Source organism: Bolinopsis microptera, chromosome 5 (assembly GCF_026151205.1).
Source record: "Bolinopsis microptera isolate Bmic1 chromosome 5, MBARI_Bmic_1.0, whole genome shotgun sequence".
NCBI classification, from domain to species: domain Eukaryota; kingdom Metazoa; phylum Ctenophora; class Tentaculata; order Lobata; family Bolinopsidae; genus Bolinopsis; species Bolinopsis microptera.
In genome coordinates, this window is record NC_087076.1 from 16,584,476 (window position 1) to 16,598,309 (window position 13,834).

The 13,834-nt window shown below is 37.5% G+C and overlaps 3 protein-coding genes across 14 annotated transcripts in view; 2 read left to right on the forward strand and 1 right to left on the reverse strand.

The window, feature by feature from the left end:
• LOC134814939 (cleavage stimulation factor subunit 1-like) overlaps positions 1-13,834 on the reverse strand; it is a 58,545-nt gene that overhangs the window by 44,274 nt on the left and 437 nt on the right. The window contains exon 1 of one of the 2 annotated variants that reach the window (XM_063823299.1): positions 12,442-12,475. The exons of the other annotated variant lie outside the window; for it this stretch is intronic. The gene's annotated coding sequence lies outside the window, so the exon portion shown is untranslated. Of the gene's footprint in view, positions 1-12,441; positions 12,476-13,834 lie in introns of those variants that run through there. 2 annotated transcript variants of the gene reach the window in all.
• LOC134814934 (uncharacterized) overlaps positions 1-13,834 on the forward strand; it is a 125,204-nt gene that overhangs the window by 24,563 nt on the left and 86,807 nt on the right. The gene's annotated exons all lie outside the window — the stretch shown is intronic.
• The window catches only part of LOC134814937 (SH3 and multiple ankyrin repeat domains protein 3-like), a 50,896-nt gene that overhangs the window by 910 nt on the left and 36,152 nt on the right, over positions 1-13,834 (forward strand). For 2 of the 6 annotated variants that reach the window (XM_063823291.1, XM_063823292.1), the window contains exons 3-4: positions 150-275; positions 2,077-2,145. In XM_063823291.1, the coding sequence (XP_063679361.1) occupies positions 150-275; positions 2,077-2,145 (195 nt within the window). Of the gene's footprint in view, positions 1-149; positions 276-1,663; positions 1,812-2,076; positions 2,146-2,509; positions 2,621-3,162; positions 3,393-13,834 lie in introns of those variants that run through there. The other 4 variants (XM_063823295.1, XM_063823298.1, XM_063823293.1 and 1 more) reach the window with 3 other exon arrangements.

Below are 13,834 nucleotides of genomic sequence, written 5' to 3' on the forward strand. Positions count from 1 at the left end.
CACAGTGTGATAATCACACTATCCACCAAGTTAAACTGACCAGCAGTTACGTGTCACGTGTTAATGACACGATAACACATGTCATTAACACGTGACACATGACACGTGACACATGACACGTGACAACTGACACCTTGTTTCCCTGTCAGGAGCTGGACGAGAGTTTCAACTTTGGGTTGTACCTGCCACCTAAGGAGAAACGTCTGGGAAAGTACATGTCTGAAGACAGATGTATCCGAGAGTACAGGCTCAGCGGCCTTCCTCCTGTCGTTCTCGTAAGTTATGTTACAACTTATTACAGCTAGACGTTCTGTCAGCAATAAGTTATGTTACAGCCAGACTCTATGTCTCGGTAACACTATTTCTTTGTAACTGTTTTCCCGCCAAAATTGTGCTTACCGCTGAAATTATTATTTAGTTTCGTTTTAAATTGCTGGTAGATACAGTTATTAGATTAAAAGTTCTCTTTGTCTTGCTTTTTTGTATTTTCGTTCTGCACATTTGCCAGAAACTGCGAGACTGCATCGCAATTTGTGATTGCAAAAAAACTTACCAACATGTATGAGTAATTTAAAATAGTCTTTCCAGGGCGTTGGAGCGTGGTTGATATATAAAAATATACCACCATTGAATATATTATATTCGGTGTATTAATGTGGGAGTACATATTATTATTATAATGTTATATCTGATATATGTTAAGATTATATTGTTTAATTGCATGTGAGGTTATATCATTGATAAAATTGTTCCACAGCTTGGTTTCTATCGGTGATTTTATTTAACATTTGTCTCTTGGGAATGAGCCGGTTCTCTTTGTGCCTTATTTGACATCACGATTGTTTAATTATCACAGTTTATTAATTTTAATTAATATTAACATATATTTCATGGCCGGTTTTGTAATTTGAGACCATCCCTACCGTCTATAAACATTAAATTTTAAACATTAAAAACATAAGATCCTTATGGTTGACTGTGGAGGTTGTGTTAAAAATAGGTAATCGTCATGATTACCTGGTGGTGCGAGACTCAGAGGTACTTTGAAATGCGTCATTAATCGTCACCAGACAAAGCACTCATCTCTCAAATTGTCACGTGCTACAATGATTTGAGCTGATGTGGAGCCTGGCTGTATTTTTGGTGCATGACCTCTGGTGTACAGTTTTATCCGGTTGTCCAGTTTGCTGTCCCTCTAATACCTATTCACCTTCACAGTGTCTTCTTCTTTAGGTCTTATCTTGTTAGTGATTTCTGTTTGCTTGTTACTAAATTGCCTCTACTTCTTAACTGATGACTAATTGCTCTCCTTAAAAATCAGCACTGTGACGCGTTTAAGATCGTTATAAGATCGTCATTTGATGATATTTTGTTTTAACACTTGGAGGTGTATTTATTGTCAAAATGCTTATCATTCCAGCATGTCTGGTTACATCCTCTTACTACGCAAAGTATGTGCTCTAGTTGTTAGTTTTAACTTGTATTTGTATTCTTATTTTGACATATTTGACAATTTTAACATGCATTACTTTTTAGGTCGAATCCTTTTATCTTGCTTTTGCTTTTTTTTGTTGCATTCAAACATAAAGAATTTGAAGAATTCCACTTGTTGCAACCTCATGCCAGGATCATCCCAAATTGTCAGTAAATTTAGCTCACTCTTATTTTAGATTGTCTACATCGTAATCTGTGTTAATTTCCACACACTCCGCCACACACTCCCCGATGTGGAAACAATTGTCATTGCGATTGAAACTTGACGGAAACTCTCATTTTTAGAAACAATGCAAAGACTTCAGACGTGCAATTGTGTAAGAGACATTGTGTGTTATCGTAGGAAATGCTGTCTGTGCTGCTAATATTAGATATTGTCGCATTATTCGCATTATTACTGAGTATTTGATCCGATCATTATCTTTGTCTGGGGTGGAGAAAAATGTAACCTCCTAGAGCAATTTTTATTAGATTCAGGTGTGAGTAAATTAAATTTGTTTTGAATTATCTCAACAGATCAAGGATAAATTGTCCTGAAGAATGTAAGTGGCATTCTTTTGAAATAACAAGCGGCAATTTCAGTTCAAATACTACTCGAAGTACGATCACAATCCGAGGGAATTGTCAAAGAGGATGATGACTAAAGCCAAGGTAAAACAACGATTAATTTTATTAATTTATTCAATAGGAAGATAAAAATATACAGATATTGCAGAGTCGGACAAGGGATATTGAAAGTGTTGCTATTGAACCCTACTGAGGATATTAATGATGATATATTAATATTATATGAAGATAGTACCATCTGTTTTTACGCATGGAAAACTGAAGGAAATCAGTTTTGTACCAATCAATGTACTAACTGCAGCTACTAATGCTGGAAATCGCAAGTAAATTTGTACCCTTACAATCACAATTAAATGTAACTGCATTTCTTATCTAAGATCTGCCGCCATCCTACTCAATATATAAAGATAACACGAAATGTAACAGACTAACAGTGGTGTTATCTAACAATCGATCTGCTGATTATTCTGTCTATTATGCCGCGCTAGCGCTATTTTATAGTCGCGTATACTTGTTACTATTTGTGATATTTCTCGTTGATAATTATTAATTATCGATGGTGAGTCATTTTGGGTGGCACATATGAAATACAAGGCAATAAAGAGATCACTTGTTTGTTTTGCGGGCCGTCTGCAACAGCTGACACACAATCCAAACACAGATGATTGAGTCTTGTAGTGTAATTACAATAATAATTAAAACAACTAATTATAACCCGGAAGTACGTCTAGCACCTTGCTTGCCACTGAGCATCTCATCAGTAATGACTGGTCTGTCAAACATTGCGTCAAACATTGAGTACGTGTGAACTGTCGCTTACTGGTCAATTATCGTAATCACATCTTAATTGTCCTGTTCATTGTAATAACTTCTTAATAGCCCCGTTCATGCCTTACAGTGAGTAATGACGATTTTTTCACATCTCCTGCCGCCTTTTCGCTTTGCTTCGTTGCCCACCGTATTTGCTGTGCTTACGCCTTTCGGGTCTCGTGAGAATATGTCGGCCGTTTACAGTTTCAAATAGTGCCGTTTTGTCTTGTTTCTAGTTTTAAACTTGTAAAAAAAGCCTCGCTGTCTCTCACTGTAAAACTGACTCTCATTAGAGAAGAATGATGAGAGAGACTAATGATGCCAAGCTGAGATTATTAGAACGCTGAGAAATGTAGGGATCACGTAAAAGAAGCTTTGTAACCCATATCGGTTAAGTTGCAACGCTCTGAGTTGGTTATTGCTGCCTTTATTGACACGTATTGAAGGTTTCAAGTTTGACTGACGAGTATACTGACATGAAACGACAAATATTCTCAACTAAATCACAGAACAAGGAACAGGTTAGAGACGAAAGACAATTAAAAAGCAATTTTCTCCTGTAAATTACCATGAACTCAGGACCTTTTAAATTTTAAACATCGTCGAACAGCTTGCTCGGCTCTTCAAAACATTTTCAACACCTTTCTGTGATGATCTCCTTTCTGTTAAAGGTTAGCTTGCTACAGATCTCTGCTAACTCACTTTCAGCTCGGTTAATTAATTGAACCTTTAGTTATTTAATTAATGAAATATGTGGTGTCCCGGTCTGGGCAGGATACCTTATACCACTGGTACAACAGCTGTGCCTGGGTGGAAACCACTGTATTTACTGCGCAAACACAATAGAGCTGCTTGGCTGAAATCACCCGGTAATGCTAGGAAATTCGTTAAATTTCCAATTCCTGATCGCTGCAGTACATTTATATCGCTCGGGGAGTGTACGCAACAGATGTAAGTTAATTAATTTGATCTCGACTAATTGCTCTAGCACGTCAGCTTTTCGTTATTGCTGACGGGAATTGTACAGTAGTCTAGCTTTCACCCTGCTCCACATAATGATCTCCTGTTATGTAACGTGTGAGAAAACTTGTTTCTTGTACGACAAAATGTCGAGCTTACTATTTCCAGGGTTAAACTCTGAGATAGCTAACGATCATTTACTTGGTTTGGAAATTTACCTATCGCGTTTTGTAACTCTGCCAATCCTTGTCGTCGAGAAGATTCCTTGAGCAGACATTCTTAACGTTTGCTTGACAGTTAATTTCGGCTACATTTCACGTTTGCTCCCGCTAACTGTCCAATGTATAAGCAAGTAAAGATCTACAAGTTAACATTTGTGGGGAAACAAATCACCAAACCTTATATCGAGCAAGCAACTGATCGGCATTATAATCTTTAAAGATATAATACTATTTTAAGAAGATATAACATGATTATATGATTATGATGATATGAATAGTTGACACACTGTTTCGCTTGTAGCCGTGTAGTACTCCAGTCACGTGCCCCACAGCCCCTCTTTCATTGGCCCTCTGATTTGCTGTACATGCTATAAGATCAGCTAGAGCATCAGATAGTCGACCACCACATTAATACAATAGCGCAGTGGCTATCATGATGTGCGGATAGGTGTGTTGCAGTGTGGTGGGCCTTGCTCTGAGATGTGCTTGCTGTGTTTGACAAGTTGTGTTTAGGGATCCTCTCAGCTTGTTTAGGGGTCCTCTCAGCTTGTTTAGGGGTCCTCTCAGCTTGTTTAGGGATCCTCTCAGCTTGTTTAGGGATCCTCTCAGCTTGTTTAGGGGTCCTCTCAGCTTGTTTAGGGGTCCTCTCAGCTTGTTTAGGGATCCTCTCAGTTTGTTTAGGAGTCCTCTCAGCTTGTTTAGGGGTCCTCTCAGCTTGTTTAGGGGTCCTCTCAGCTTGTTTAGGGATCCTCTCAGCTTGTTTAGGGGTCCTCTCAGCTTGTTATGGGGACCTCGAAGACGGTTTTTATCGACTTGCCCTTTCTTCGTATCTACTTCACTACTCTATCGAAGGCTTGATTAGTAGACAGTTAGTTTTACTGTTTAAGTGTTTACGTTCGAACTGTTTCGCAATCAGCCTTGTGAAGTTGGAAGTTGTCAGGGTTCTAATGTAGTGTAACATATCTTTATAATAATTTGTTAATCGTTCAAATATAATCGGACTTTAAAAGGCACCTGGAAATTGACCGAACCTGTTGACTGACGACTTATCTGACTGTTGTAACCTCTTTAATGTTTAACAAAACCTCTAATCATTTATCGATAGAAATACAAATTATTTACGACACCGGGATTTACCGATATCATCTACTAACCTACTGTAATATTTTTACGTCAATTTGAATTAGTGTTCAGTCCCGGTCACAAACGATCCCAGAATATTTAATAAAACAAATATTTAATAAAACAAATATTTATTTTTACGGCACAATCAAACAATATCAATAATAAATAAATCAGGGGAGGTTTGAAGAGGTTTCAAGTGCCGAAGGCCACTGCTTATCTTTAGGATTTGAGAGTGACCTGTGCTTGAAACCCCCTCAACCATCCACTACGTCAATATACTAATTACAGTATACAAATATAGAAAAATATAATAATCTTAAATTACTTATTGGTTTAGTTTGGTGACAAAGGAGAGCCCAGTTGAGTTTTAGTTTAGCTTTAGGTTTTGAATCACAGTTTAAAAGGTTAGCCATGTTTCATGGCAGAGAGAGATATCATGTGTGCATATCCGTACCGGATGTAGAGTTTGAGATATAATATAGATTAGTTACCATGTATTAGGGTCATCTCGATTTTGGAGGGATAGCAAGTGCTTTTTAAGGTTAGATTTAATAACACCTGACGAAGCTGATAAGTCTGAATTCTTGGAAGAACCCGGGATTATCAACCCATCTACATTAGCATCACATATTTCGAATACATAGGGGCTGAGGTCATTCCAAATTTTCGTAGAGGTGTACAAAAAGTTTTGTTGGGAGATATCTAACCTCAGTAATGGGACAATCAGACGAAGTTTTTCATTTCTAGGACAGAACTTGAAAAGATCTTTAATCGACTGGGGGACATCAAATTTAAGAATTTTGAATAATTCCATAAATGTATGGTACATGTGCAGATTCTCCAGGTTCATAATTTTCTGCTCGGTGAATAGCGGTTTAGTGTGTTCAAGACAGTAGTTCTTGCTAGCCATATGTTCGTTATAAGTTCTTGAACGTGCACAGGTTAAATAGTATTCTTTATGATCAAAATTGGGAATGTTACCAAATAGCAGTCTTATACATCGTTTTTGAATTGCAAAGATTTTATTCAGCTTATGTTTAGGGATCCCACCCCAGCAACTTATACAATAGCTAAGATGTGACATAAAAAGAGCATTGTACAGTTTCAAATATTCAGATTTGGGAATGAATTTGCAAATTCTCTTAATCGATACAATACTGGAGTTCAGCTTTAAAGATAAATGATTAAGATGTGGTTCCCAGCTTAGCTGTTCGTCTATTATCACCCCAAGAAACTTTGTACATTGAACTTTTTCTAGCTTTTTGCCATCTATTAAAATCGTTAGATTCCTGTTAAAGGGCCGTGTTCTGGCACAGGTCTGTGTTGCTCTTGACAAACCTGGCTGAAAATGCATATAACAACTTTTCCCTGCATTTATATGTAACTTGTTAGACTCCATATAGTTACTGACTTGTTTCATTACATGATTAGCTTTTTCAAAAGCTTCCTGTGCTGAACTACCTATCACAAAAATATTTGTATCATCAGCAAACAGGACGAATTCAGCCAAGCTTGAGGAGCTCACAATATCATTTATATAAATCAGAAATAGTAGAGGTCCTAACACTGACCCCTGGGGTACACCATACTCAACTGAACACTTGTCCGACTTTTCAGTTTGAAAAGAAGTTACTTGGCTACGGTTTGTTAGATAGCTAGCAAGAGTTTTCAGTGCAATACCTCTTACTCCATAGTGTTCAAGTTTATGCAAGAGTTTATCGTGCTCAATTGTGTCAAATGCTTTACTTAGATCAATAAATATTCCAATTACATGATTTTTCTGTTCAATCTCATTAAGTATTTTATTGACAGAATAGTTTACGGCATGAGATGTTGAGTGTTGTTTTCTAAAACCAAATTGTCGATCATAAATCACGTTCATAGCACTGAGGTAATTATATAACCTATTATAGATTATTTTTTCAAGTATTTTTCCAAATATCGGTAATGTAGAAACAGGTCGATAGTTATCAAGGCATCGTGAGTCTCCTTTTTTATAAATTGGTGTAATAGAGCCCGTTTTAAGCTTGTTTGGAAAGACCCCATTGTCCAAGAACCAATTAAAGAATCTAGAGATATGACCAGACAGATAATTTACACTCTTTTTTAAGACTTTAACAGAGATATCACTTGCCTTCCCATTTTCAAGGCTACCAATGATTTTACTTATCTCTTCCTCGTCACAGGGGCTGAGAAAAAAAGAGTTCACTATTCTTTCTCTGCCCTTGAGGTATTGTTTAAACTTCGTCTTAATAAAATTGCCATCAGTTACCGTACGAGATGGTACAGAAGATTGAACTTTTGAATTAAGATTACGAGCAATAGACGAGAAGTAGATGTTAAATCCGTTAGCAATCTCACGGCGTTCAGTTACAATTCGACCATCAATTAAGAATGATGCTTTTATATCTTTTTTAGATTTACCCCTGAGTTCGTTAATCAATTCCCAGGTTTTTTTAATATTTCCTTTAGCAAGTTCAAATTTTTTTCCATAGTGGGCTTTTTTCGCAGATTTTATAGCTTTGTTTAGGATAGAACGATACTCCTTATACTTAAGATATAAAGTTTCCTCACCTAATGGGTTGATTTTGGTACACGAAGCCTTCCATCGCTTGTAGTGAAAGCCTTTAGTAAACACAGATTTAATTAACGCAGAAGTGATCCATGGATTCATCAATCTATTGCGTTTTGATTGAAAACCAGCAGTAGAGTCCAATTTGAAATTCAGTTCGATTTTTTCATGGACAGTTTCGACAAATTTTTCAAAACCTTCCTCATCATACGAAAAGTTCGATCGGTAGATATCCCTTCCAATGTCATTAAGGAAGCTTTCTATATTAGACTCACAGTAATCATACTTAGGTTTAAGTTTGGTATCATTTGGACTCTCTTTAGTATTACACGATATGAAACAGAAGATTGGGTTATGATGGGAAATCTTGGATTCAAGAATTCCAGATCCTAAGACACGCTCAGTAGAGTTCACTAAAATATTATCAATTAAGCTTTCGTTGCAACCCGGCTTGGCATGGGTGGCAATCGATATCAAAGGGATTAAATTGTTACTGTAGATAGTTTGTTCAAATTCAGCTATGTTTCGTCCCTGGGCCAAAAGATCAACATTGAAGTCACCTGTCAAGGCTACATTATTAGACGGTAGGAATTTCATCAACACGTCAAGCTCAGCAAGTGCATCTAGAATATCACCACTAGGGGGCCTGTAGACAACACCAGCAATCTGTGGAACCTCTGTGTTAGTGATCTCAACAAAAAGTGTTTCAAGATTGTCAGAGCATTTACATAACTTTTCGATTCGGCTGTATTGGTACTTATTGTCAATATATACACCAAGGCCACTACCTTTCTTTTTCCCATCAGTTTTGGAGTTATACTCACTGCTGTAACCATCAATTTTGTATAAATCTTTATTTTCCTCATCAATGTTTGTTTCAGCTAGCGCAATAACTGCAAATTTCTCATCATATTGACTCATATCAGTAATAAAGCTGTCAAAGTTAGATGCGTTCCCATCAATGTTGTTAAACACAATAGATATAAACGGCTTGTTATGGTTAAGTATGTTTTTTGACAGCCGGTTGAAATTTGACATGTTATAAGACCTACAGTCTTTTAGAATGTTTGAAATAGTCTCCATATCTTCGTCTCTTTCTACAGTGTTGGGATCATATTTGTCATAAATAATTGAGTTGAAAGGATTGTACCTTTGGGATTTGAAGGCGAAACATTGACTGCAGTGCCACATTTGTTTAACATGGTCAAATTTAAAGCTCTGTTCAGAACATTTGGCATGATATATTGTATCGCAACACTCACATATTATGACTTTATGATGGCTTAGTACATTGCTATCACAACCTGGACATCTCTCTCTTGTAATATTAAAGTTTATTGAGGTCATATCGGTAAGATATCACCCCTACTACCCCTACTTAGGGCACTCCTATAGTCACCATTTCCACCTTTAAATCTTTCCGTGGACTGACTTCCACCACGTTGTACAATACATCGTTTTATACTCATGCAAAATATTTTCAGGCCTTCTCTTCCGAGATGTACAACATCATTGACCAATGGTGTGCCATCACGTGAGAATCGACCATACTTAGAAGGCATGCATCCGTTAACAGAACCTAGTACAGAGTTATCTATAATAAACATGTTTTTCCTATTATAAACCATGTCGACAATTAAACTGTTTAACTCCCCTATACGTGAGTTAACAAACTGTGATTTAGTGGGCAAGAGTAGACTAATATGAACTTTACTATTAGGATAAAATTGCTGAATTTCACTACATTTCTTCTTAAGCTTAGCAATAAGTGTTCTAGTAGATGGTCTGTTGGAATCATCCCGAATATCATTGATTCCCGTGTGTATAACAATGTTCCGATAAGGGCCTATGTCTTTCGGAGCAGGAATATCGTCAATTTTAGCAGCCCACATTCGCTTACCAGGAACCCATTTTCCGAGAGTTCCAACATCTTTACCAAATTTAATGTATTTAGTGTTTGAGTCCCCAATTAAAACTGTGCTATTTTTGTAGTAAGGCGCAATATGCCTAAAGGTAAAGCTGTACCTCACAGAATTTTTCTCATCAGATTCTTCTTCATCTTCTTCATTAGTGAGAGGTTCAATACCATGATTCCAGATTTCCTGGGACAACCTGGACATCACGTACACACTTCCATCTTTGAGCTTTAAGGACTTTTCAGTCGACTTATGAGTGAACTTTATTGTGCGTTCTTCACCAAGAGACACAGTGACTATTATTGATTCAGGGTCAATAAGTACCTCATTGTCACAGTGCTGAGGGATATGGCTACTGTTGCCTGTATATCTTGTTACAAGGCAAGAGTTCAGCCAGCTCTTCCTATTGGGGAGAGAGGGGCGCACACAGTCCAAAAGATCTTGTATCTCTACTGGAGTTTCCTTTGCCTGATGATATGCTCCTGTATACCAGTATCCATGTTCACCAAAGTAGATGACATATTACACTTAAGGACTTAAGGAGCTACACTGAATTTTTAATCTTCCGTTATATTTATTATTATTATATTTATGAATTATTATTATTATATTTATGAATGATATTAAACTGAGAATGCTGATCAACATATTCGTAATTCAGCGGTCAGAATATTCCAGAGCTATTAACTTTGGTGTACTATTATCTATACTAATAACCCCAAAAAGTGTGTGTGTTCTTTCGTTTGTGTGTAATTTCCGAACGGCTTAATCAAGAAAACGGTTAGAGTTATGGGACTGGTTTTTTGTATAGTTTCGACAAAACTACGAGGAACCAAATAAGCAAAGTATTTTTAAATCGGCTGCTGGTAAGTGGTTTTTAATTAAGTAATTTGACAGTGGAGCCAGGCTGTAGGACTCTAGAGCGGGGGACTGTAGAGCGGACTCGGTCGGAAGTAGGACCCTAGAGCGGAGACAAATCGCCAGGGTAGGACTCTAGAGCGGAAATCCCTTACCGGACCCATACTATGAGGACTCTAGAGCGTTTTAAAGAGGAGGTCTTAGGGAGGTTGAGAAGTGCGGCTTCTGATGCACCTTGCTTGACGGAGTTTAGGATCCGGGCAAGAGGGTTGTTGGAGAATATCTGAAGATCCTTGGCACGGGAGTAGATGGTCTTCACTTTGCAGTCTAAAAAGTTCGCAGGGTGGACGTGAGGTTTAGGGGTATCAAAAACGGAATCTCTAAGGGTGTAGAGGCGACCAGGAGAAGTTGAGTAATGACTGTTACTCTGCATATTGTAGATAGTTGTAAAGAGGAGTAGGAATCGAATGTGATATACTAAAACTAAATTCTCCGTGACATTAATACTGCACTATCGAAATCACTAACAGGAACCGCTATGCGATGGGATCTGATCTAGATCATACCCTGTCACCAGACTGAACAGTGAACATGGGTACCCTTAGTAGGTGCTAAAGTGTCACTGATGAGATCCTCATTCCTAAATGATCTGCTTGAGTGCACGTACTTGGTCGGTATTTCGCTTACGACCAGTTCATAATTATACCTCTTTATCAAAGAAATCGTTTGAATTTTAGAGTAGCATGAGGATATTTCAGTCCTAGCGCTGTAAGGGAGTTCCGCTCTAGAGTCCTACCCTGGCGATTTGACTCCGCTCTAGGGTCCTACTTCCGACCGAGTCCGCTCTACAGTCCCCCGCTCTAGGGTCCCCCGCTCTAGAGTCCTGCTCCCGATTATCTATTAAGTATTACTTTTGGATACGTTAGGGGCGCTCAGAATTAAATTCACTCAAATGCGGCCGGTTTCGACTGATCGTGTTCATATACTTTTGCACTGTTTTAACCTTAACTGTTTATACTTTTGCAATTTAACTGCGATAATGAAGTGTCAGCCATAGACACGGGTTACACTAGTAAAGTCGATAATATTGTTACGATAAGTAAAGTAAAGTTGACGCGTGCTTAGTATAACCAAGATGTAAGAATGTGTAATCAAATCAACTTTATTAGGAGTCCCGAGCTGCTACAGTGACTCATATTAGTGCACGATACTTATTATAATCCCCTAAATGCTGGTCCCTTTCTTATCCTATCCCGTCTTATTAGGTTCCACAAGAATAGAGTCACACTTCTAGTCGTGACTCGTGATGATACGGTATAATAGTGCTATCGGTAAATTTGATCACTTTGCAGATTTATTTGGTAGACAAGTAATGGATCTGTATTCTGTATACTATAATATTAAGGCGCAATAAAACTACCAGACCACGATGTATGGGGACTTGCCACCCCATGGCAACATTAAAATATATCGACTCTGTTACATCGTTTCCTCAAATTGTTTGTTACTAGTGTAACCCGTGCCTACGGCCGGGACTTCACTATCGCAGTTGAAATGCAAAAATATAAACCCGCCTATCATATTCGAAAACACGCATTACAATGTCGTATGAAAGTATGAATTTTCGCGGCTAACCTAATTAGCTACATATAATGCAGTAGAGAGAGAGAGCCAGGGAGAGAAAGAGAGATCCATTTTATGTCACATTTGTGGTACAAAACCATTAATTAAACCACTTACCATCGACCGATTTAAAAACCTTTATCATTTGGCTTCGTCTGAGTTTTGCCGAAACTATACCGAAAAAACCAGTCTCATAACTTTAACCGTTTTCTTGATTAGGCCGCTCGGAAATTACACGCTCACAGACAGACAGACACACAGACAGACACACAGACACATATTCTGAGATCATTACTTAAGATATAGTAGTGTTGAAAGTATTAAAACTCTCCGGAGTGGGATTAATACCTTTACTTTATCTTAATTATCTCGCTTCACACAACACGTGTCATTAAGTTATGAACTTTTGGTAATTTCCCGACCGCCCTCCTCAAACCTCTACCCGATCACAGTTACACGTAGCTATTGTAAAGAATGACCGCATTGATCATTTCGAAACTCTCTCCCCACCCTCAGTGATTACGCAACATCCGATTGTCACCTTATCCAGAGCCCCGATAATATAATGATAAATGTTTTCGGGGACAAAAGCCCCGCAAATAGAATATTCGAGATATCGACTTTGAGTGATACACTCACGTAAATAATTGGGGAAAGCTTTGACGATATATTTTTATGGTGTTACAATGTTTTTGATACATTATATTACATTTAATACACCCTCGTCCCTCAAAAGCAAATTCTGTGAGGTAGCCCATGTGCATTGTGCATTGTGCAACCTATTGGTCAGAGATCCCGCAATAATCTTCACAGATCAGTTCCACATGGTAGGAAGTCGTGCCCAATTAATTATCACAGATATTAGATATGGAGTGTTTTCACGTGACCCAAAATCTTGCACATGGGCAATTGAAGCGAAGCGCAATGAGCGTGCTTTTTAATAGTACTTTAAACTCTGACGTCATAAATCTAGATGGAAAAATGTTGCAATCTTGCTACACATCATAATTCAGTCTTCTTTCAATATCATCTACTATACCCAATTGGGACAAAAACGCGAGTAAAAACAAAATAATTTTTGCACCGTTATCAAACTATGTAACGTATATATATATATATATATTTATAAACTATTTCATAAATAATGAACTTACTCTGTTCAAACATGAATAATATGATTAAATTTGATCCCGTTTGTAAACCAATAAGTCAACTAGATAATAGTAAGAGCTCGCCACTTGTTTCTTTTCATGTCACAATCACTAATTTTGAAAAGATCCTTAACTCTTCTTTGGCTTAAATTACTAGAATTAAGGTCACATATTAATAAGTTAAATAAATTACTCTGATGTCGATTTATTTCATACAGCGGCAAAAATAATCAAGCCAGTAAGCTAGAATAATGTTCGGTTGTGTTTGGCGCTGTAATCAAGATGTGTAGGCTACACGACTCACGCGGGTCCTTATTGCACATAGTACTCGATACATTGCTCTTGTAACTCTGAAGATATGTTGAATAGGATGTATACCAGGATTGCAGACAAACTTAATACATAATAAATAATCTCATAATCTCTCTACTTTGCCATAGACTTGAGCATGTAATCACATTATTTCATTTTAGTGTAATGTTTGACAAACAGATCTCGCCTATTACAGTTAAATTGAAGTGGTTGTAATGTATATCC